We start from the raw sequence: 26716 nt of genomic DNA on the forward strand, positions 1-26716 counted from the left end.
AAGCCATTATTTAGTTATACAGAAGAAAGTGCAAATAAATAGTAAACCCACCATTCGGCCTCTCTTTTCTCTTTACATTTTCCTGGCACTACCAACTGGAACACAGACTGTCTTCTATTAGGATCTGGAAAAGTAAGAGAGATTTAGTCACTGATTAAAAAATATGTATCTAAGGAAATATCATTATTATAGAAACAGACAAAAAGCATACATTTTATTATTTGATTTGAACCTTGAATCTCATCATATCCTGGCAAAGAATGCCTGTGATAGCTGAGGTACCAGAATGCCATTCTGGCTTAAGCAATACACGAAAAGAGATTTCAGGATTGCACTATTGTGTTTTCTCTCATCCAATAGCACAAATGCTGTTTTCCAGGAAAATAAAAGATAAAGGGATGCCTCCATATGATGAAACTGCATATATAGTGTTAAGTCTTATATTATAGTAACCTAAATTCTTTTCTTTCTTTTAAATTGAGAAAATTTGACCCACCAACATGACACAAAGCACGCATCTTAAGACTGGTCTTACACCTTTAAAATATTAATCATGATCTCCTAACCCATCTAATTTCTCTCTCTGAAGGCCTATTACAATTTATTGAAGGAGCACACAGAAACATTGGAATCCTCTCCTTCATTAGTTTTAAAAGATGTTAATCTTAATGATCTCCACAGGTCGATTTGTCAAAAGAAAAATTAGTTTAATACTTGGTGAGTGGAACCTGAGAACCTAAATTAATCAATTCTGCACCAACATCATTATGGTGTTTGGCTAACTGCAATCACCTTCTTTTTCAAACCCTTGTCCCGTCTCCTGCATCTTCCCAAAGCTCTTTAGCATTCTGTCATTTTTCTCTATCACTTCGTTCTTTCTTACATCCTTATATCTGCCTACATGATAAGTTACTATAATTTTCATGTCGTGATTATTTTTAGTTTACTATTTTATGTAACCAAATAAGTCCAAAATATTATTATTTCATAGTGCAATCCACATCAAAATGAATGATGGATTTTATATTCTTGATTTATACTGAGTGTTCAAAATTCAGTGTATATTTTTACACTTACAACACATCTTAATTTGAAAGTTAAATTTTATAAGATATATTTGTTCTGTATTTAGATTTTATAAGATTTATAGTTGAAAAAGAACATTCATATACCCAAGTTGTTCCAAAGATATCTTAAAAATTTCCAATTCTGAATTAAATATTAGTCTTTAGATTTAAATTTAAAACTAATTAAAATTAAATAAAATAAAAAGTCCATTGTTTTTAGTGCTGAGCAGTATTCCATTGTATGGATGGACCACAGTTTGATTGTCCTTTCATTCAGTGAAGGAAATTAGAGCTGTTTCCAGCTTTTGGCAATTATAACAGCACTGCTATAAATACTTGCATGTATGGTTTTGTGTGAACATAGTGTTTCATTCTTCTAGGGTGGATTTCAAAAAAATCTATGTTTAACTTCATAAAAAACTACCAAATAGTTCTGCAGAATAGTTATATTATTTTGCATTCCCATCAGTAAGACACTAGTGTTCTGAACGCTCTGTATTCTCGACAGTCTCCATATGGAAATGTTCGCCTCTCTAACCTGTGTGGTGTGAGCATTTCCCTCTTATTTAGTGATGTCAAAACTTGTTTTGTGTGTTGAATTTCCTCTTAGATATCCTCTTTGATGAAGTCTCTGTTCAGGTATCTACAGGTGTTTTAGAATTGATAGCCTGTATCCCTGTGGGAAATAACTTTGTTTACAAGAGTACAGAGGTCCCTTTGCCTTTGGTCTTATAGACTGTTAATATTCAGTGTCACTTAGGTCATCTTTCCTCCATCTCAGTTGTTTCATACATTTCATTCCTCCAGTGAGATGTTTCAAACAATTATAGAACTGTTAAAAGATAAACTGAGGTATGTAAAAATTTTGAGTTTATTTATTTGAGCAAAATCAGCTTAAATCAGGCAGTGCTAACCCACAAGTGGCAGACACTCCATAACAGAAGCTCAGGGACAGATTTCACAAAGAAGAGGAAGAAGCACAGGAAAGAAATGATTTGATGGGCCATAGCTTAAGCTGTTGCCGTATTTGGAAAAGCCTAGTAGGCTGTTTGCAGTTGGTTGCCCTTAGGTCTTGATTTCTTAACCTTGAAATATTTCAGGCTTAGGTCTGGGTTTGCTTACATAAGCTATTAAGCCATTAAAGACACCTCAGTCTAATGGCTTCCTTGTGTAATTAATTTAACAATTCATTTAGATTGTTTTGTCATCATCTGCAGTTTGTTCTGAGATCTCTGGACTGCCTAAATTACTTTCCGAAAATTGATTCATTCTTTGGGCTGTAAAGTTCTGTGGGTTTTGACCAACACATAGCATGATATATGCCCACCATTACAGTATATAAGACGCAATTTCATTTTCTGAAATAAATCCTCTGTGCTTCACCCATTCAATACTCCTTCCATCAACAGAAACACAACTACTGATCAATTTATTGTCTTCAATAGGGTATCCCCCAAAATGTACACATACACTTTGAATAATTACAAAGGTGGTGTTTATTAAAATGCATTTCATGTTCAAAATTGAGCTATCAGCTTTTAAAGTATGTATACATTTTTTTGGGGACACCCTGTAGCTTTACCTTTTCCAGAATATCATATACTAATCAGGATCATAAAGTGTGTAACCTTTTTAGATTAGCCTCTTTTAACTTAGCAATTTGTGTTTAAGATTCATCCAAGTCAGTTTTTGGCTTGATAGTACATTGCATTTTATCATCAAACAGCATTCTATTTTATGGCTGTACTATATTTTGTTTTTCCATTCATCTATTGAAGGACATCTTGGTCACTTCTAGTTTGGGACAATTATAAATGAACATGCTATAAACATTCGGATGAAGGTTTTCTGTGGACATACGTTTTCAAATCAGTTGGGTAAATACCTAGGAGTACAACTGCTGGATCATATGGTAAGACTATGTTTAGCTTTGAAAGAAACCGCCAAATGGTTTTTAGAATGGCTGAATCATTTCACATTCCCAGAAGAAATTGAGCTTCTACTGCTCTGCATCCTCACAGGCAATTGGTATTGTCAGTATTGGGGTTTTAAGGTGGAAATCTAATTTAATATGACCACTGTCCTTGTAAGAAGTGGGAAAGACACTAGGGATCCATGCACACAGAGAAAAGACCTTGTGAGGGCACAGTGAGAAGACAGCCATCTGCTAGCCAAGGAGAGAGGCTTCAGGAAAATGCAAACCTACCAACACCTGTTCTTGAACTTCCAGTTTCTAGAATCATGAGAAAATAAATTTTTGTCATTTAAACCACCCAGTCTGTAGTATTTTGCTTTGGCAGCCCTAGCAAACTAATAAACTAGGTTTCATAGGTTTTCTCCTAGTTTAATATTTTTGACTTTGATTTTTAGGTCTACAATCCATTTTGAGTAAATTTTTGTGGCAGGTGGAAGGTGTGTGTCTAGGTTCATCATTTTCCATATGGATGTGGAATTGTACCAACACCAGTTATTGAAATGACTGTCCTTTTCCCATTGAATTGCTTTTGCACCTTTGTCAAAGATCAATTGGTTATTTTTGTGTGGGGTCATTATGATTTTTATATTTAAATAAATAAATTTGAATTTAAACATTTAAACTATATACTACCTGCAAATATAGCAATGATCTACATAGCTCAATATCAACTATAAAGTATAGATTGATCTATATAACTTACTGAATCATTTATCTCCATATTAAATTTTTTTTAACAGATGAGGTCAGACTGAGCTATTCCTTAGAAGAGAACATTTCAATTTAAAGAAAATACCAATTATTTATATTGGCTCTTGGGAAGTCAGGCTCCAGGCCAACACTTTATATGTGATCTTTCAGGTCCAATCATGGGCGATTACAAGTCCTTACCTGAGAGACCTCATGGGGGCAAACTGTCCTCCCCACACTGGACTCAGTGGGTATACGGCCAGTCATGCCAGTCATGCCGACTCTGAAGGGGTTGCAGCCAAGGACTCCCAACCCCCAGCCTTGCCTCCTGGCCATGCATTTATCATGTCTGCACGTGTGCACCGGTGCAAAACTTGGGCATGTTATAGTTGCTTTGGTCGTATTTTACCCTTCCTGTTTCTTTGATTCTCCAGACTCCATCTGGTTAAGCAAACATTCTCATGGTTTTCAATTCATTTTCTTCATATTTGGGATGAAGAAATTTTTAAGAATTATCAGGAAATTAGTGGCACTTTTATTTTCAGAAATAAATTTAATTTGTATATTATGAAACTTACTCTAGGTACATTTAAAGTGCAAATAGATTGCTTTATAATTTCACTTTCACCTATATCCAGGATCTCTGGGGTTGCTGCTTAATGCAATCTTATGATATTTATAAGAACACTTGTATCTTTACCATGTCAAGTTTCTCATAGCTATGAGGTTTGCAACTACTTGCATTTTTCCCCAAAAAATTCTACAGAATTTTCGGCTAAATTTTCTTAGAGAATTTTTTTCCTAATGATTCAGCATATTCACATGCCAGCTGCTGGGCTCTTCTTCAATTGTATAGGAACAGTGAGGTCCAGAAAAGTACTGTTCAGGGCTCCCTCTATATAGCAGGCCCAGAGTTTGTCACTTATAATGAAAACATTAGCTTCCACAGGTTATAAGTGGATTCCATCATCATCATTGAGTAAAGTTTACAATACTTAAAAAGCTATTATATGTATTTATCCAGCTGGCACCTGCACACATGAACACATATTTCCAAGTGGAAACACATTTGCAGATTCATTACAGAATAATCATCTCTCTCATATTAAATTTCACAACAGAAATCACAGTAGATAAAAAGGCAACAGAGCCTGTGCTACCTATAATGCATGCAGCTGAGTTTATAGAATGAGGCTCTAAATTACCATAACTAACAATTTTAAATACTTGAATGTACAACAGCTTTAGCTAATACTTTTCTAAAATGTTGGTAATCACACACACACGTTTATTTTTAACTGAATGCTATACCATAATCCAAGTCTAAGCTTTTACTTGGGGCAATCTGACTCTTCTTGCAAATAGAGTAGGGAATGCAATTGGTATGGATCTCTTTGGTCGTTACTGGAGGTGCTGCCTATTGGTAAGATAGTTTCATAAAATAACATGAGTCCCTGACTCTATAGAATTCACAAACTAGTAAGAAAGATACAGAGGAAAATGCACTGTTTCAGTTAAGCACAGAAGGGATGAGTTAGAGTGAGTTTGCCTGACAAAGTCAGAGGCTCTCACAGAAGAGAAGAGCACTGTGCTGGGTATTTAAAGAAAGTGGAAGCTCTGTAGCCAAATAAAGAAAAGGGGGTATTTTAGGAAGAAATGATGTTCTGTGCACAGTCACAAAAGGGTGAAGGATTAAGATCTGTTTGACCGAATATAAGGAGTTGGGCGTGGCCATACGAGATACATGTGAGAAAGAAGCAGATCATACTGAGGGTGAAATAAGTTTGAAATGAGGTTGCAATGAAATTAAAGGTGATTGAAATATCATTCCATCACTTAGCATTTGAAACAAACTTTTAAGGTTTCGAGGAGGTTCTTATTTGCTTTTGTTTTGGTATTTAAACCGAAATATCTAATTCAGTCAATAGGCAAGTACTCGCTAAGAAAAGCACAGGAGAATATAAACCAAGCCTACACAACGTAGATGAAGAAGGAATTTCACCAAAGCGCTATATCTATATGATTGACAACCACCTTAATGAACACTATCTTTTCAGTATGAAAATGATGTCAGGGGATATCTGACCATAGAACTAACCAGCCCGGAAGAAAGACCTGTAGGCCTACACTCTGGAGGGTCCATCATCAAAATACCCAGAAAAATCTCAGCAAGATGACCCTTAAAAATAGTCAGCCACACTATTGCCATCAGTGTGGCCTTCTGATCTGCCTTCCCATGCATTGCGTTAAAAATGAAAGTGCACCCGGCCAGGCATGGCTCTGTGGTTGAGCATAGGCGGGGATCCAGGAGATGGTGGTTCAATTCCCAGTCAGAGCACATGCCAGGGTTGCAGGCTCGATCCCCAGTCAGGGGGCGTGCAGGAGGCAACCAATCAATGACTCGCTCATCATTGATGTTTCTCTCTCTCTCTCCCTCTCCCTGAAATCAATAAAGATATATTAAAAAAAAAGAAAAAAGAAATCCAAAAAAAAATGAAAGTGCAAGGCTCATCAGACATTTAAGAAAAGCTTTTAACATGCAAGGCTCATCAGACATTTAAGAAAAGCTTTTAACATGAAAGGAAGTGACCCAAACAAATAAATAGGAGAAAGCCTTTAGAGGAAACAAAGAATGCAGAGTAGCAGAAAACTACACTAATACATTACTGGGGTACCACTTTCAGTGTGGTGCCCAAGTAGTTTTTTATTAGGCTGATCTTCTTGTAGATTAGGCCTATAAACCTTGGATAAAATATTTTAAATGTCATATTGTCCATCCTGGGACTGAAAGAAAGACCATTATTAAATACTCATAGGTAATACAAAAACAAATGTTTAATATTCATTATTCCTTTTTATTTATCACATTACACAGTATGTGCTGTGTTTCAGATATAGTTTTAAGCATTTTAATGAATAGTAGCTCATTGGGTCCTTATATCCACCCTACAAGGTAGGTTCTATTATTTAAATCTTCATCTTAGAGGTGAAGAAACTATGGCCCAGAGAGATGAAGTAACTTGCCCAAGGTCGCACAGCTAGTAAGGAACTGAGTTGGGACTCAAACTAAGTGGGCTGTAGAGTTCCTATCATTAATTGCTATGCTATGTTGCAGCATGGTGATTAATAAATACAAGTGCAAAAAGTTTAATAGCTCGTCATAGTTGCTAATTTGATTTCACTTATTTTCTTTATGGTGTCGAACATCTGGGGAATGTTTCAAAATCACTCAGGTGCTGAAAAAGTTCTCAGGCATTTAAGGGTCTGGCAGTACAGATAACTTGAAAACCCTCCAGCTACAAACACCAAGAATTGATCAATAAATTATAACTAACAGCCTTATAAATGCATGGCTGAACTGCTGAGAAAGGCAGAGAGATTGCCTTGGGCCAGAAAAGAAGAATAAACTGAAAACTGGGACAGAGAACTGCAGAGCTGATACTGTGTCTGCAGGGTTAACAGTACAGGGCCTGGAATTTAACACCGGTGTAGGGTGAGGGGGAATGGGGACTGAGACCCACACATTTTCCGTGCTAACTTTTCAGTATGAGTGAGAATTCAGGGAAAGAGAACTCTCAAGTTGTGGGGAGGATTACACATTTATACAACCACTTTGGAGAGCAATGTGACAGTGTCTCATAAATCTGAATTTGTACATTTTTATGACCAAGCAATTCTTTTGCTAGGTTTATACCCTGAAGAAAGTCCAGGCCATGGGAAAAATCAAACAAGGATGAGTATTTTATTGCAACGTTGTTTGCATTAAGTAAAAACTTGGAAGAAAAGAGTGGATAAATGACTTGTGCTGCATTCGTGTAATGGAATATACAGAGCAGCGAAAATCAATGTACTGTAGGCATGGGTCATCAGGGTTGATTCTCAAAAACTTCACTTTTGTGATAAAGAAAGACAAGTAACAGAGTATTTTTAGCATTACTTCTAAGTGCTAAAATGTAGAGAATTAGAAAGAAGTTTTTAAAATTAAAATTTTTAACCTAAAGAAAAAATAAAGCAAAGGACGTTTAATAATCTCTGTCACAAAAGCCAGTGACACAGGATTGCAGATATAAGTGGCTTCCCTTTGACATGGCACCTACCCTGCAGACAGACCCTCAAAACAAGTCTCTCTGCATAGCAAAAAAGATGGAATGGCTGTTTTATTGAATATTTCTCAAGTAGGAAATATTCTCCTATTCTCATTTATTTCACCAAAATTCAAATCAACTCAACAGAGCTGTAAATCTTCCTCTCCACACTGCATCTTTGCCTCTTACAGGCCTCACCAAGTGTCTCTCATTTCCGGAACCCACACAGTGCACATACTCTCAGTCTCAGGCAGTCATTTAATTCCCTTTCGCTTTTAATCTTGCATTTTTATCCCATCCTACTGCTCACCAAATAAAGACTCATGTTTAGGATCTGTTTATATCTCTGTGTGTGTTTTATAACAATATTTTTCTCTGTCACAAGCAATTAAATAAACAGGAGCCTAGGAGAACTTTGGAACCAACAATTTAACAATTATTGTTATTTCTTAAAATAACACTTTTATTGAGATTTAATTCACATACCACACAATTCACCTATTTAAAGTGTACAACTGAATGGCCTTTAGTATGTTCATAGAGTTGTGCAATGTCAGCACAATACATTTTAGAACATTTTACCTCCCTTATAAGAAGCCCATTAGCAGTCACTATCCATCCCCTCACCCTTCTTCTGCTCCTACATTTCACCCTTCCCACTGGCCCTCCTCTGCCTCCTGTTCACCCACCAGCTCTAAGAAACCACTAGTCTACTTTCTGCTCTATAGATTTGCTTATTGTGGCTACATCACATCAGTGGAAGCATACAATGTGTGGTATTTTGTGGTTTCTTTCATTTAGCTGTAGCATATCAGTACTATTTATATTCCTTTTTATTACCAAATCATATTAAATGGACATGCCACATGCTATTAGTTTTCCATCAAATAATGGATATTTTGATACTTGGATCATTTCCCCTTTTTGGCTTTTATGAGTATTGCTGCTATAAACATTCATGTATACATTTTTGTGTGCTCGTGTGTTTTCGCTTTTCTTGAGTATGTACTTAGTAATGGAATTGCTGGGTAATATTATAACTTGATATTTAACCCTATGAAGAACTGCCAGACTTTTTCAAATTGGCTGCACCCTTTTACTTACACACCAGCAGTGTATGACAGTTCCAATTTTTACACATCTTTGCCAACACTTATTACCTATGTGTGTGTTTTTGTTGTTTGTTTGCTTTTATAGTATAGCTATTCTAGTGGGTATAAGTGGTATCTCGTTGTGGTTTAAATTAAATATTTTTTAATTAAAAAATATTTTCAATTATAGTTTACCTTTAATATTATTTTGTAGTAGTTTCAGATATACAGCATAGCGGTTAGACAATAACATACTTTACAAAGTGTTCCCCACAATATTTCCAGTATCTACCTGGCACTATGCATAGTTATTACAATACTATTGACTGTGTTCCCTATGCTGTACTTTACATCCTGGTGACTACTTTGTAACTACCAATTTGTACTTCTTAATCCCCTCATCTCTTTCATCCAATCCCTTAACTTCCTACCCCTCTAGCTCCTACCAGTTGCTTTCTGTGTCTGTTTCAATTTTGATTGATCATATATTTTGTTCTTTATGTTGCACATATATGTGAAATCATATGATATTTGTCTTTCTCTAACTGACTTATTTCATTTAGCATAATACCTTCTAGGTCCATTCATGCTGTCACAAATGACAAGATTTCACTATTTTTTTATGACTGAGTAATATTCTATTGTGTGTGTATATATATATATATATATATATATATATATATATATATATATATATATATATACACATACACACCACAGCTTTCATTCCACATGTCTATTGATGGGCACTTCAGTTGCTTCCATATCTTGGCTATTGTAAATAATGCTGCAATGAACATTGGGGTGCATGTAGACTTTCAAATTAGCAGTAAAAATATATACACCCAGGAGTGGAATCACTGGGTTATAAGGCAGTTCTATTTTTAATTTTTTTTCTGAGGACCCTCTATACTGTTTTCCAAAGTGGCTGCACCAATCTGCATTCCCATCAACAGTGTACAAGGTTTCCTTTCCCCCACATCCTTGCCAGAGTTTTTTGTTTTAAACTTATCCATGATAGCCATTCTAGCAGGTGTGAGATGATATTTAATTGTGATTTTAATTTGGCTTAAATCCTAATCATCATTCATTTTCTGACAATTCAGAATGAAATAAAATGACATTAGGGAAGTTGTTCACTCAAAACTATTCCACGTTTCCACTTTTATCTTTTCCGGATCCCCTTTATTTCTGTCTCTGATGCAGCCTCTCCACCTTACGGCTTAAAAATCAAAATCCTGATGATACCTTGAGTTCTTTGGGAAGATATTTTCCTCTGTTTGTTACAAAGGGGCAAGGTGAAAGAGATACAGGGAGGGGACAAGTATGCTTCAGGCTAGTAGCCTAATTCCAGGAGCCTGTATAGAACTTCTCTGCTCTCTGATTTCAATATTTAATTAATTTCAAGGGATTACATTGTTAATACTTCCTAATTAGGTCAACTGGCCTTCACCACTGTTCTCTTGTCTCTCATCAAAATTCATTTGTGTAAGGAGCTGTGCAAGGTGTCTTACAAATGAAGTTAGACAAGGGCTATCGTACGTCCTATAAACTGGATTCTGTATATTTGTAAATTATGCTGACAGGCAATCCTATAACACAATGAAGTCAAAACAGTCTCAGAGAAAATGGCCTTTACATGCTGTACTTAAGCCCTCCCCATGCCCCCCCAAAAGGGAAAGGATCATAAAGATACCATGTAATGCATGGGAATGGTTAAATTCAATCGAAGACAATGGTTACTTTTCAGATTATCTTAAGGGGACTAAACGAAATAAATTCTTAAAATGTACAGCAATAGGATATTAATCAAATTAAAGATATGTTTATGAAGAACCCACTGTATGAAAATATGCTGTTACATACTGTAAAGTATAAGAAAATCATTAAGATACAGTTCATGATTTTAGTGAGTTTGCAATTTAAAAGAGAGACCAAAATACGCATGTAATTAATTAAATGGAACAAAATAGAACATAACAGAACATAAATACCATCTGTCAGATGCAAAATTTTGCCTGAAAGAACATAGCTGGATTGAATTGATCCACTAAAATGTAATTAATTCATCCAACTGCAATTTATTGAGTGCCTACTGTGTGCCAGCATGAGACAGCCCTTCCCACTAAGGGAAAATGATATTTGCAAACTAAATTCTTGACTAATTTTCAGGATACAGGATAGAAGATTGAAATAGCTTCAGCTTTGGAGTTAGAGAAACCTGAATAAAACCCAGCCTTATCAATTATTCATTGGGTGGCTTGGGAAAATAATTTATAATCTCTTAGCTTTGCTGTAGAAATCAGAGGATCATCTTTGATTCCCTCTTCCAACTTCATTCCACAAATAGTTAATCAACATATTAGTCTTCAGATATTTCTTGAATACATAGCATTCTCTCTATCCACACTTCCAGTTCTAAGGCTGGCCCTCATGATTTGTTTATGGATTCTGTGACCCAAATTGGTTTTGCCATCCCCATATCATTCTTCAATTTGTCATAAATGTAATCAAAACAATCTTCTTTTACCTGACTATGTATAACACTCCTCTGCCCAAAACTATTTACTCACTTCTCATTCCCCTGAATATGCAAGTCTAAACTTCTTAACAAGGAAACAAAACTTAAGCAGCAAAAAGACTCAGATCATGGTGGCTCAAAAATTAAAAATGATCCAGAATATTTTTAACAAGGACATATAGGACCTGACTGCCTCCCATGTACGTGTTTTTTTTTTGAGTACTAATAATTCAACCTTGAATGACATCTAATGGTCTTGCCCTGTCCCCAGTGGTCTACTCTGTTCAGCAAGACAAATGCTGACCCTGAGACTTCCTAGGAATGAGCCTTCCTAGCACCCTGGGACACTGTTATCCAACCAAAAGGTTGGTCACCAATGCATCCTTTGGATTGATTTATGACAAAAAGGGGAATGTGTGGATGAAAAAGGGCCATATGCTAAACCCGACAAGCTCAGGGAAGGCCTGCATGGTGGCCTTGCAAACTCAGAGACCTAAAATAACCACTAAGGATGGTCTGAAATTAAAACTTTTTAAACATAAGCAGTTTATGGTTGGTAGCCATGTTCTGAGGCAATATTTTTCCCTAACAAAGGTTAATTTTTAACTAAGACTGTCCGTTGTCTTTTGCATCTGAGACAACACACCTGATTAACACAGGCCTTTGCAAAACAAAGTAATTTCCCCCTTTTCAGGGCCCTCAATGCACCAGGGCAGAGACCAGGAATCTTCTCATTGTTATTGATATCTCCTTAACTGTTGACCGTTAGCTATCCTGTACCCACCTATGTAAAAGTATGTATCATTTAACTTTTTATCCAATCCCAGAGGTTTCCCCGCTTTACTTTCTCCCGCCTCCCTAATGTATCACCAATGGATTTCACATAACCCACTTAGGCCTCCCCCTTTGATTGTAATCTATAAAGCAACACGCAAAACTGCCATTCTCCAGATCATTTTCTCAATCCCTTGAGCTCTTGGCTTCCTGGCAACAGTTTGGCTTAAATAAACTCATAAAAATTCTTCACAGGGAAAAAAAAAAGACTTTTAACGAGATGAACTCTGCCTATATTTTTGACCTCCTATGCCAATCTTCCTCCATATACACCCTATGTTTCTCTAACCCCCAGTCTGTTTTGTCTCTGTGCATTTGCACGTCATTTTTTATGCCAAAGCCTGAAATATCCTCATCCTTACTCTACCACTCCTGATTGGAAAACTTTAAAATTTTACTCTTTGTTCAACACGTTGCTCAAACATCATCTCCTTTATGAACCATTCCTGGATGATCCCGGCACAGGTAATTTTCCATCTTTAGTATGTGCACAACATGTTTTATATATCTACTATATTAGCACAGTGCACTATAATGTCGTTATGTGTGTCTGTGCCAATGATCTCAACAAGACTGAACACCAGAGAATAAAGACAGGCCTTTCACCTTTGCATCATCAGTCCTAACGTAATGTCTGCCACGGAGAGGCTGTGCAATAAATATTTAGTGTAGTGATGAAGTCAGGTTTGGGGGTAAATGGAAAGAACCAAGAAATGCTTTGTGGAGGAGTTGGTATTTGAGGTAGGCCTTGAAAACTTCTAAAATATCTCCTGAATTTTAAAAATGTAATTTTGGGAGATGCAGTGTATTAACATACACGAATGTATATATCCTTATGATTCTCCCTTTAGTAAGTATTTTGCCAGTGAAGCTTTGTCTTTTATATTCAAGGCCCCAGGTGCAGTGCTTTGAGCATGGTGAAGGATCAGTATGTTAATTATCTGATTTTAAAAAGCATCTTGCTAATGCCTCCAAGAGGATGCCAACCCTTGACTTCAGAAAAGGTACCACTCTGATTCTCCAGTACTACATGGTATCAAAAATACTTGACTTTTCACCTGGGTCATAGATGGCTGCACACCATACCTTAGAGCAAAAATGTTTATATTCACTCTGTATATTTAATTTCTCCTGAACATGTTTAAAAAAATATAAGAAGGTACATCTGTGATCCACATGGGAAACACGTAACAACCCTGAGCACCTCACTGCTATTCAATTTAATTCTCCCTGGGCAGATCACTGAATCCGACTGTCAAAGTAATAACTTGGGCATCTTCTGGCTCCAAATCCTATTTCAGGTTATCAGTGATATAGCTATTAGGTATCCTAGTGGATTTCTTATCTGAATTATTTAAGTAGAATTAATGATTCTTTCTGGGATATTCCATTCTTATCTTAACTATTGCACGTTTCCACATAAGTATATAATTTAAAATACAGATGAAAAAACACTGACACCAATAAAGAAATTATGAATTACAGAAATCCAGAAGACAAGGAAGAAAGATAAATGTATACTGTGGCAGTCCGCTTCAAGGACAATTATTCCCTTCATTCTAAACCTTCATATTTATTAATATAAATCTTTTTATTTTGGTAGCATGTCATGGTGAGGGGCCAGGCATGTCATCATTGGAAGCCTCAAAAGTTTTTTTTGTTTTGTTTTTGTTTTTTCCCCACAAAAAAGAGAGCTCCTGGAAGAAGCCTCTGTGTCTGTAGAGCTTCAACTTGAAAATCACTCCTTGATAAGGACGGTATTGGCTAAATTTGGGAGGTCCTATAGTATCTAGAGGAACATCGTTAAGTGGAATAGGGTGGCATCTGAGATGTCGCTATATAATTAGACGGAGACATAATTATACGTGGATTCGGAAGGCAAACGTGGAAGGGAGGGCTGGCTTGCTTTTCTCTCTTCTTCTGTCAAAAGCTGAAGAGTTGCTGCCAACCCTTGGGAATTTTCTGCTGGGTTCTCAGCCTGCAGTCCCTGCTGACTTGCTCCAAGTCAACCCAGATTTTCTTAAGAAAGGCAACCTCATTTTCGTGGCGAACACTCCAACCCGCGCACCTTTCCACAGCGCCGCCCCCCTGGGCCCCTGAACCAGTGTAGGGAGAGCGGGAGGTGGCGCGGGGAGGCTGCCCCGGGGGAGCGGGGACGACCCCCTACGAACTGCATTTGCAGCTGCCAAAGAGTAGCCAACAAGCACCAGATTTATATGCACTTTGAAAGAAGCCCCTTCACCATTGGCTTTCTGAGCGGCGCTGTCGCTAGGGAGCGGCGGCGGGGCGAGCGCGGGCTGGGCGAAGCCGGGCGGCTGGCGGCTGCAACCTGGAGAGGGGCGCACGCGTCCCGCACGGCCACGCACGCTCCCGGCGGGCTCCCGCCCCGCAGCCCGGCCGGGCCGAGGGCGCCCCCCAGGTGCCGCTTTGGGCAGAGCAGCAGCTCCCCGCTCGCCTCCAGCCCCGGGTCCCCGCTGCTGCCCCCCAGAGTAGAAAGGCTCCGCTGCTCCCATTCCCGGGCGCCCGCGCCGCCGGCGGGGCGGCGCAGCAGGGGCGCGGGAGCGCGGGGAAGGAGTTCCCCCCTCGCCTCCGAGTTGTCTGAGTTGGCGGCGCCGGCGCCCTGCTGGGCTTCCGGCTGTGGGCGCCCCACGCGCTCGCCCTCGGTCCCGGGGGACCCGCCGCGCCGGCGGAGCCAGGCTCGCGAGCGCCCGTCCCGGCCCCAGCCCGGGGAGCAGGCGGGTGCCCCCGGCGGAGGCGCCTTCCGCCCGCCCCCCGCGCGGCCGCGGCTGTCTCCATGGCGTCGTATCAGCAGTCCCGGATCCAGGCTTACCTGGAGAAGAACAAGATCGGCCCCCTGTTTGAGGTAAGGCGCGGTGGAGGAAGGGGTGCCCAGATCAAAGCAGAGCACCCTGGGGGGGGGGGGGGGGGATGGAGAACCTGCGCGCAGGAGGGGCGCCCCTGTGGCTCCGGGTCACCGGTGCTGCTCTCTCGGGGCCAGGGGTCCTGGAACGCGGCCGGGCGGGCACTTGCCTGGTTACCTGGGCGCAGACAGGTGAGCTCGGCGGGGCCCGGCCTCAGCCTGGCAGGGGAAGTTTGAGCCGCCCGGCTGTCCGGCACCTCGGAGCCACACGCCCAGGACCCCGACACACTGAGACGGGTGGGACACACACACACACACTCCCCCCCCCGAATTCACATTGGATTTTTTATAATGTGGGCAGTAGTAGAACCCGAAAAGGCGGAGGGGGTGCTCAGCAGTGGGAGGAGCGCGGTTAACCGGGAGGGAGCGGAACCGGCCAGGCGCGGGCTTCGGTGGGCGCGGGCGCGTTGGCTGCAATTGCTGAACGGAGGCGCCCGCCGACGCCGGCGTCCGGAGCGCGGAGAGCCCTTGGCGCCGCGGACCCGCCTGGCCGGGGGGACAGGGGCGGGGAGAGGTTCGGGGACCGCACACGCGCCTCCGTGGGAAGGAGGCGTAGCTCTGTGCCGGGCTCCCTCGCCGGAGAAAAATGACAAAAATACAGCAGGAGAAAGGGAGAGCGGGAGGACCCGAGAGAATGAGAATGGGACACAGAAGCCCGGCGCGGGCCAAGTGTCCCAGCGGTTGCCAGGGCCCTGGGCAGATGCCCAGGCAGGTGGGAGGGGCGCCCACCGTCCCTCCTCCTCCCGGGCTAACCGCCCAGGTGGGCACCCGCGGGCAGCGAGGGGGTGGGTGGGGTGGGAGGGTCCTGATGCCCTCCCTAGCCCTCCTCCCAAAAAGCTGTTGTGGCCATTCTTGGGGGTTCCCTGTCCCTGGCCTCTGAATGAGGCTGATGCGTAGCAGGGGCCAGAGATACCAAGAATGGAGAAGCTTCTCTAGGACCAGAGAGGGTGAGAACAGCCTAGAAAACAATAATGCGAACTAAAGCCCCAACACAAAAAGGGAGGGAGACCCGGGCGTGAGATCAGATAGGTCCTTTCTCTGGGGAACACGGGTTTGAAATAACCGAGACTGCATGATATCCTTAGTTTTCCTGCCCATCCTTAAGGGTGTACTGGCTTGAAAGACTGACGGTAGTTTCTACAGACACTCACTGTTGTGGAGTCAGAACTCCCTACATTGTATGCCTTGATTTTTGTTTCTGCTAAAAGTGTTAGCAAAGGAAGTCCACATCCAAAAGCAAAGTAGAATTGCTGGAGCTACAAGATTTCTTTTCTTTACCTTTAGGGAAATAATTGGAGACTATAGGCAATGCCTTATGTATATGTTTAAAAAGCAGAAGCATAATAACCCTTTGTGACACAGGGTATTAATTGCATCAAAAGAAACATAAAACCAAATACATTTAGTGTTTCTACTCTCATAGAATATACAGTACAATTTACCAGGGAGGATGAGTGGATTGTTTTTAATAGATACTGTTCTCATTTAACATATTTTAAAATTCCAGAAAGTCTCTCCAAGTGATAACAGAGTTTGAAATGTGAAGTGTATGTAAACTTTCTGCATAATTAGAAAGTAAATCCAACTTGATATTTATCAAGTCCTCATTTTTTTTTTTTTTTTAAAATACTCACCAGCTAGTTCTGCACTGATGAATTTTAAGTGATGTCAGAATTTTCTCAGAAAATCATTAGACCTCCTCACTGAAAAATGACAAAATTATATGCTTTGTGGACAGGGACAACAGTGTGGTAATTGGGGGTAGGTGGAGGAGGATATGGGGGGATAAATGGTGATGGACAGAGACTTGGCTTGGGGTGATGAACACACAAACAGTGTACAGAAGAGGTGTTGTGCAATTGTGCACCTGAAACCTGTATAATTTTGTTAACCAATGTCACCCAATACATTTAATAAAAAGGAAAAAATATATGCTTTGAATTTTAATGATTTCATTGATGATATATTACATACATCCCACATGCAGTGATGAGTAGTTTATTTTTAAGGATGGATGTGCACTTTAAATAATTGAAGGGAGAAAGGAGTAAGCTCTCTTTTACGAAAAGCAGGTCCTTATACAAAAATTTTGATCTTTATAGAGCTCAGTTTTGAGAGTAGAATTACACATACTTCACAAAATTGGACAATCTCATCAGCTCATGGTTGCCTGTCTCTTCTCACGCTAGAAAACCAGTGACACTGGTGTAACACGGGTATTGTTGACCTAATGTTCTCCTCAACCATCCTAGTGCTTTGGTGAATGGTTCTCATAAGAATTGCTCAGGAAACCAGAGGATAAGCCAGGAATCCAAATTTAGTAAGAAGAGGCACAAATGATTATTACATATTTAATTCCTGGACCACATTGAAAGAAACAGTGACAGAGGCTAAAATCTCCTTTTATCAATCACACATTGAAGTGGTCAGGTGTCTCTAAGTTTTATTATCTGTGCTTTGTTATGATTTTTTATGTGTGTGCTGAGGTACTGCAGTTGGTGACATGGTTTTACTTTAGTTTTGAAAATATACAAGACCTGACATTATGTACCGTCTTACAGATGTTGTAAATTAGGAATGTTTTTTGAAAATATTTTGGAGGGAGTGACTTTAAAGAGAGTGCGTGAGTGTTATTTAAAACAATAGCAAAGGTAACATAAAGTATTATTGTGAATACTTGTATACTGTTTTTCCACCTGTACATCTTATATACTTAGTTGTTATTTAGTTTATTTCTTACTTGATTTGTTTATTTCTAACATTTTATCATTTGAGAAGCTTATTGCTGCACACAATATGGCATTTCAAAAACTACTTTAAATTAAAATGAATCTTGTTTTTAGATGATTTAGTAGTATAAATTTATACTACCTTTAAATGCGATTGAAGATGTTTTGAAGCATTATAAAACCATGCCTAGAAATCATTGCACTAGAGTATTCTTGGGTAATAATGTGTGTGTGTGTGTGTGTCCCCCTTTTAACCCTACTGATCCCCTCCACCCCACATCCATCCCACCCCTAGGCCCTCCCCACACCAATGTCCCTGTCCATGGGCCATGCCCATAAACATACAAGTTCCCTGACTAATCTCTCCCCACCCACACACCCCCACACACCTTCGCTCTGAGATCCCTCAGTGTGTTGCAAGCTTCTGTATTACTGGATCCACTTTGTTCATCAGTTTATTTTGTTTATTATATTGCACACATAAGTAAGATCATTTGGTACTTGTCCTTCTCTGATTGGCTCATTTCACTTAGCATAATACTCTCTAGCTTCCTCCATGCTGTGCCAAAGGCCAAAAAGTCCTTCCTCTTCATAGCCGCATAGTACTCCATGGTGTAAATGTGCCACAGCTTTTTTATCCATTCATCTACTGATGGGCACTTGGGCTGTTTCCAAATCTTAGCTATTGTGAATTGTGCTGCTATGAACATAGGGGTGCATAAGTTCTTTGCGATTGGTGTTTGGGGTTCCTGAGGATATATTCCCAGAAGTGGGATCACTGGGTCAAATGGCAGGTCAATTTTTAATCTTTTGAGGAAACTCCATGCTGTTTTCCGTAGTGGCTGCCCCAGTCTGCATTCCCACCAGCAGTGCACCAGGGTGCCCTTTTCTCCACACCCTCACCAACACTTATAGTTCCTTGACTTGTTGATGGTAGATATTCTGACAGGTGTGAAGTGCTACCTCATAGACACGTCTCCAAATAGGACATACAAATGGCTAAGAGACATATGAAAAAATGCTCAGCGTGGCTAATCATCAGAGAGATGCAAATTAGAACCACAATGAGGTATCACTTCACACCTGTATCAGGTAGGCACCTGGCAGGATCTGGAGATTTGTTACATATGAGGTAGGGGAGTGTTGAGAAAATAGGTAAATGTATTGAAAATGACACAAGCCAGCTCCCTCACTGACGGAGATGGGATCACAGATGCCAAAAGGAAAAAAGGTGAATGGACCTTGTGGTGTTAGAATGAAATTGGAGGTTTTAATGTGATCTCATGACATTTAATGATAGAAATAGATGATGTAATAGAAATAGGTATAGATTTGTGTGTATTAACATATACATAAATGTATACATTTATTTCCTTACTCTGCCTTACTGCGAAGGCCTGAAAATAGCATCACCCAGTAGCAGTGACCAGATTTGGGATTATAAATACCATTTTCTGTCAAGTGGAACCAGGTATCCTTGGAGAAATGGTTGATGCCAGCTTTGGCGCCGGGAAAGTACAAGATGAACCTGGAGAATCTTTTGCCAGAAAGTAAGAAAGTGGCCAAAGAAAAATAGGTACATGTCAAAAGAACATAGAAGGCGGCTTAAAGAAGCTCTTATTAACTAAGCCTGGGACAATGTAAGAATCCAAATAAAAAAATGATAGCAACAAATTATCTTACTGTATAAAATAGGAATAATTTATTGCACAGAGATAATAATGAGCTACATGGATATATTCAATTTATAGGGAGAGGAGAAAGCTTTATCATATAGTAGAATGCCAGTTAATAAAAATAGAAGGGATGGTGGAATAAGAAAATCACTGTTTGGCAACCTTTTTCTTAATAATTCAGGCTAGAAACATTGATCGATGCTAGAACAAATGGTTGAAAAGTGGATGAGGAATGAAATGTTACATCATCTCTAGTATCTTTTCACAGAATAGTTTTAATTATAAAGGGAAAAAGTAACTTTATAGTGAAGAGACCTGGCAGATACTACTTTCCTTAAATAATAGGACAAACCAATACCCTATCCTGTCTTATTTTTAATAATAGCCAACCTTATAGGTGTGTGTGACATCTCATTATGGTTTTATTTTACATATCTCTGATGCCTGATGTTGCTGACCATTTTTTTCATGTGGTTATTTGCCTTCCATATATCTTTGGTGAAGTGTCTACTCAAATATTTTGCCCATTTTTTAATTGGGTTGTTTGTATTTTTGTTTTTGAGTTTTAAGGGTTCTTTATAAATCCTAGATACTTTGCCTGTACCTCCCACCCCTGGCAACAATGAGGTATTTCTCTCCCTCCCCTTTGGGTCAATGAGGCCTAAAGAAGAGGCAAGACTTTCACTATCACCTAGTGGCAACAGCCATTCCTGCCATGATATCTATGCCAAGATTCATGAAACTAGAACTTCTGAAAAAAAGACAAGAAATATCTTGAAAGCAGCCATGGAAATGCAACTCTATACCTATAGAGCAGGGGTGGGGAATGGCCGGCCCACAGGCCATATATATATATGGCCCCAGAAATCATTTGGTCTGGCCCTGACCAGGTAACTGCAGGTAGGACTCAAAATTCAATAAGTCTAGGAGCTTTTTTCACAGCTAATTTTTTAAGTTGATAATTTTGTACGGCTCCTGAATGATGTTATAAATATCCAAATGGCCCTTGGCAGATAAAAGGTTCCCCACCCCTGCTATAGAGGAAAAAAATTTCAAATGATAGCAAATTTCTCAATAAACCCATGGAGGTCAGATAGAATTGGCACAATATTTTTCCAGTGCTGAAAAGACAACAACCCAGAATTCTATATTCAGAGAAAATATCTTTCAGAAATGGAGGGGAAATCAAGAGAACTTGTTGTCAGCAGGCCTACTTTAAAGGTATGCTAAAGAAAGTTCTCTAAACTTAAAGAAATGATAAAAGAAGGAACTTTAGAATATTAGGAAGGAAGAACATGGAAAGAGCAAATCTACAGAGTAAATATGAAACATTTTTCCTCTTGAGTTTTCTAAATTATGTTTTGTTGAAGTGAAAATGTCTGGTGTAGTTTTAAATGGTGTAGTTTTAAATATTTAAGACAGTTATAAGCAGGGAAGAAGAGTAAAGGGCACAAAGATGGTCAGGTTTTATATACTTCACTTGAACTGGTAAAATGATGACATCTGTAGATGAATTGTGTACGTATAATGTAATACCTAGAGCATCCACTAAAATACACACACACACACACACACACACACACACACACACACACACACGAGATGCCCTCAAAAACTGTAGATAAATCAAAATGGAATTCTAAAAATTGTTCAAGTAATGCACAGGAATAGGAAAAAGAAAACAAAAACACAGAGAACAAATAAAACAAGAAATAATATGACAGACTTTAGCCTACATATATCAATAATTACATTAAATGCAGATGGTCTAAATATACCAATTAAAAGACTGAGATAGAGTGGATTAAAAACCATGATGCAACTCTGCTGTCTCTAAAAATCTCACTTCTAATACAAAGATATAAGCAAGCTAAAAGTGAAACAATGGAAAAAATATTATGCAAACATCAAAAGAAAGCAGGAGTGACTATGTTAATGTCAAATAAAGTAGACTTGAGAGGATAGAAAATTACCAGGGACAGAAATTGTCATTGTATAACAATGGAAAGGTCAATCCACCAAGAAAAACAGCAATCCTAACTGTGTTTGCACTGAACAGCAGAGCTGCAAAATCTGTGAGGCAGAAACTAATAGAACTAAAAAGAGAAACAGGCAAATCTACAACTACCGTTGGAGACTTCGGACCCCTCTTTGACAACTAATAGTACAACTAGACAGAAAATCAGAATGCTATAGAACTCAACAGCACATCAGCCAAGACAACCGAGTCAACATTTGTAGAGCATTCCATGTAACAGCAGTAGGATACACATTCTTTTTAAGTGGTGAAATGTATACAAAGATAGACCATTCCCTGAGCCACAAAACAGACCTCAGTTGAAACCATACAAGGTGTTTTCTCCATCACAGTGGAATAAAACCAGAAATCAATAACAAACAGGAAAATTTCCAAAACACTGGGAAAATATACAGCACACTTCTAAGTAATCTACTGGTCAAAGGAGAAATCTCAGGGAAATTTTGAAAGTGCATCAAACAACAAAATGGAAGATGTAACATATCAAAATACTTGGGTACAGCTCAAGCAGTACCGAGAAGGAATTTACAGCACTAAGATGCATATGTTAAAAAGAGTGGACTGATGTGACTGGTCTGAATAGGGGCCCTGCTTTCTATGCCTTTCCTCTGTGCCCTCCCTAGAGTGAAAGATGTGTTAGTATAGTAATCTGCTGACAGTAGGTATATATTTATGTATTATATCATGTCTTGTATCTAAAGGTAGACCTGAAGCTCCTGAAGGTTATAAAGCTCAGTAGATATCTGTTGTATTGAACAAAACATTGACTTGTATATGTGTTTTCCTTCTATGGAAAAAAAAAAATCCCTGCATTAAAGATAGAACCAGCTAGCAAATAGCATCTTAATATTTATTTCTTTAGAGCCTAGAGCAAAACATCCCGTCCCATTAATTAGCCTTTATGTATAGTGAATAACTTTTAATTATGTACTTAAGTGAATTAACCTAATTTAATTCACTTTCAGCCATATTTTTTTCTTTTTAATATCCTCTTTCTGGAGAGGGCTTGATAAATGAATTCACACAACTGTGCAAGGCTTCATGCCTAACTCCCCCAAGGGCATTTGCATTTAATAGAGAGGAAGGGGCATGACACAGTTATATGGGGTGGGGCTGGTGGCCTTTGGTGATAACTCCGACTTGCTGGTCTCTTACTGTCTGCTTGACCTTGAGCAAGTTACTTGATCCCTGTGAACATCTGTGTCTTCTTCTGTATAGTAATGCCTAAGGGGTATTTTATGAGGAATGCGTGAGATGAAACAGTCTAAAGACCGCAGTTCAGCGCCTGCCACTTGGTGAACACCCTGTCAGTTTTGGCTGCCATCACATCACATGCTACTATTATTTCTCTTTCCCGTTGATATTAATAACCCAGTGACAGACCGTGTTGAGAGATGCTTTTGAAGATTAGGACAAACTCAGAGTGTGCATCTACTTTTTCTGGTCATAGCTTTGGTGTCTTTGAAAACACATTTCGGAGAAGGTAGAAATGTGACCAGCACTTAGCAGAGTAAAGTGTGTATGCAGGGTGTGTGTGTGTGTGTGTGTGTGTGTGTTCATTGGTGGAGGCAGGGGAGGCCTTGCTTGTTGCTGTATCTCAAGACTGACAATATACTTTGGCAAAATTTGGAAATATTATATGAAATTAATAAACAACCCAGAATCTTTTATTGTTTCAGACACACTCCTCACTCTCCATCACTCTCTGTAATAGGATTTTGTGTGTTTTTTTCCACATCCCTATTGTTATTTGATATTATTTCATTGGATTTTGTAAAAATCCAATTCAGTCTATGTTTTCTTCCTTCCACTAGAATATAACTTCTTAAAGGCAGATATGTGGTCAGTTTTAACTGCTTGTATCTTCGTGCATAGGACATGTCTGGCACATAGTAGGTAGTCTACTAAATAGTTGTCCATACATATATGAATGAAAAACAATCAGGACCAGCCTGTCACATCTGAAAAGTATGGTTTGTGTAGAAATGATCATTTGCACTGGGAGTCTGGGAATATCCTCAGCAGTTTATGGGAGATTTCACCTTGAAAATTCATTATGACTTTATCATCTTTTCATACTAGATAGTAAATTATTTGGTGCATAATGTTTGCAACTTTATTTCCATTCCTTTGGTATATATTTGTTGAGTACTTACTGTATTACCTACTGAGAAATATAAATGTAAGTAAAACATTTCCTGTCCTCAAAAACTCATGTGTATTTAGAAAAGACTGATACACTTGGGATACTTTCCACTATTCTATTCTCATAATTTTACAAAAGCTAGCTTGGTGTTCTGTTTACAAAAGCTACCTTGGTTTTCTGTCCATTTTCATAGTCACCAGTGCATTCCATCATTACAATATTAGAAGTAAGAAACTCGTATTTGCAATTCAGATTTGGAGATTAGTTTTCAAGAAATTTGCCATAGCATCAAGTGTGTAAACTGAATAAAGTCAAGGGCAGATTTGTTAAATAGTTTCTATTGTTGTAGTTTTTGTTCCTGGAAGTTCTTAGCAAAAATCAGACATTAAAACATGAATTATTAAAAATTTCTAAATGCTCTGCTTGTTGGATAGTCTTCTATATGAAACATTCTGACAGTGTTAGGTTGTAAGTTGTTCCTTTAACATAAAAAAGAGGAGGTTGTTTTTGAAGTACAGCCTGGAGCGTAGAGCAGTATATATCTCCTGCTATTTCTTCACTGTTTGATCGTATTCACAGAAATTCATGGTGACAAGCCATGAGTTGAGAATACATTTGGTTTATCTTGTACTTGAAATAGCATATCTATATGTGCGAAGTGAACTTTATTATATAATTTTTATTGTAGCTCTATGTTATTGAAATATTATTTTTAATTTAATGCTCTTTTACAAATTCTCTCTAGGGGACTTGATATTGTTTTGGTTATTTTATTTCTTTATTTTGTATTTTACTTACAAAATATAATAATCACCTTAGCATTATATAAATGGTAGTTAAAACCAGCTACAGTTTATTAAGCACAGAATATTATTTTATTCTGACTAAAAATATTTATTGAGACATTCCCTAGTATCTTTCCTCTTAGTGTCATAGCAAAGGAGTGAAAAAAAAACACCGTTAAATTTACATAGAAAACAAATACTCTACTTTGTGGAAGCTCATACAGAGTCCCAGCTTTCACTTACTTATTTTAACTTTAACCCTCACTTAACATTCTGTTAAGACATTGAAGTCTGTGTACAGTTGGCAACATCCCATTGCTACGACCTGCAGATTGGTAGAGAATCCAAGACAGAGATCAGTGCTACTAGGTTCATCAGTAATTCGGTTTTGAGAAATAATATTTAGGGAAGAATTCATGAGGGTCATATACATAGAGTTCTCAAGTTATTAAAAATGTATTTTGGATAAAGTTAGTTGAACAGTGACTTGAATACCTATTCTGCATGAGGCCGACCCATTGAAAACTTACTTTCGCTGAGTTGTACAGTGGAGTGATTTAAGGAGCCTCTACTAAGAGTCACTGTAAGAACTAGATGATGAAAACACAGTTTTTTCTCTTCAAGGATGCTGTATTCATTACACCAGGCAGCATCCTCTTACGGGAACTACTGCTTATTTCTATAATGACAAAAATAGTGTATGACTATTTGAAATTGTATACTAATAGCATTCCCACCCTCCTTTCCCATCCATGCACCCCACCCCCAGGTTTCTGGAAAACTCATAGCCTAGTGATAGGCAGACTGTAGGCCGTTATCATGGGCAGTTACACCCTTATTCTTTCCCCCATGTTGTCTTCACTTGTTTTACTCTATCATTTCCCCTTCACTTTGTATTTATGCCATTTGATCATTTATACTTCAATGGAAAATATCTTAAATTCTTTCTTAAGTAAGAAATATAAACATGTTCTATAAATCATAAAGCCACCTACTCATAGTCCAAATAATTTAGGTACATTATAAGATATATTCAAATGATCTATTTCCTTTTGATACACACTATAGCTGGCTTTCTTTGTAAACATATTTGGCTCCTTCTGGCTTGTTGAGAATTTACTTGCAGGATGATGATTTCTCTCCCAGGATGAGTTTCGTGAGTAGCAGGGAAGAGGCTGCCTAACCCTGCCTGTGTCTCAGGGCCTTTGCATGGTCTGTTTCCCTGCCTGAAAGTTCTCCCAACACCTCACATGGCTGGCTCCTCTTGCCATTCAGATCTCAAGTTAAACTTCTCATCAGACAACTCACTCTCAGCAGCTTCCCAGTGAGCCTCCATCCTGCCGCATTGTTTCATTTCTACCACAGCACTCATCAGTCACTGGCATTTTCTTATCTGTTTGCTCAGCATTTGGCTCCTCCCATAATACAGCCTTCATGAGGAAAGGGGCTTGGTCACCCTGTGCTTTGAAGTATCTCCATGTCCTTCAGTAGCCCATTTCCTGTAATTGGCTACTCATTTTTATTCCTCTTACTTAACATTTTTCAAAAAGGGCTAAATAAACTTTTCCCTAGATGAGATATTATGGAGCCATTAAAAATATAGAAAAGATGAATTTTATATAATATATACAATATTGTTACAACTGTGTAAGATACACAAAAAGAATGGAAGATAAGAATGGTTTATAGCTTTTAGTTGAGGTACCAGGTTAATGGACTGTTTTTGCTCCCAGAACCCATACAGCTTTCCAAGCTCTGTATTACTGCTATATATTTTTTAGATGATTTGGTCTTCCAGGGGCCGAGCCATTCATTTTTGTGGTTAACCACATTGTTACTTAACTACTTTCTGAGTTATGACTTGTCTCTCTAACTATATTGTTGGCTTTTTCCCCAACATTTCTTCAAGGATCTATCTTGTACTATATACATCATAAGAATTTAACTGAATGCTTGTTGATTGAATAAGTGCATATAAAACAGCATGTTCTACAGAAATACAAAACAATCTTTGCTTTATACTCAAAGTAGGCTAAACCTTTCCTCTATTTCTAAGCCTCACAATGAAAATACACAAAGACTTCAAAGAAGGGTAAAAGATGATCCCTCAAAATAAAAAGAATTAAAGTCTATAGTCAGTTTTATGAGTCAACTGATCC

At 38.7% G+C, this 26716-nt stretch overlaps 1 protein-coding gene across 5 annotated transcripts in view; it reads left to right on the forward strand.

The window, feature by feature from the left end:
- Positions 1 to 15035: 15035 nt before the first annotated feature.
- C16H8orf34 (chromosome 16 C8orf34 homolog) overlaps positions 15036 to 26716 on the forward strand; it is a 522081-nt gene continuing 510400 nt past the window's right edge. For all 5 annotated transcript variants that reach the window (XR_015715789.1, XR_015715790.1, XR_015715791.1 and 2 more), the window contains exon 1: positions 15036 to 15126. Coding sequence is in view for 2 of the 5 variants with exons in the window: in XM_087825423.1 (XP_087681549.1) it covers positions 15058 to 15126 (69 nt within the window). In the remaining 3 variants the exon portion in view is untranslated. The remainder of the gene's footprint in view (positions 15127 to 26716) is intronic.

This window comes from Miniopterus natalensis, chromosome 16 (genome assembly GCF_054644295.1).
Source record: "Miniopterus natalensis isolate mMinNat1 chromosome 16, mMinNat1.hap1, whole genome shotgun sequence".
Lineage (NCBI taxonomy): Eukaryota > Metazoa > Chordata > Mammalia > Chiroptera > Miniopteridae > Miniopterus > Miniopterus natalensis.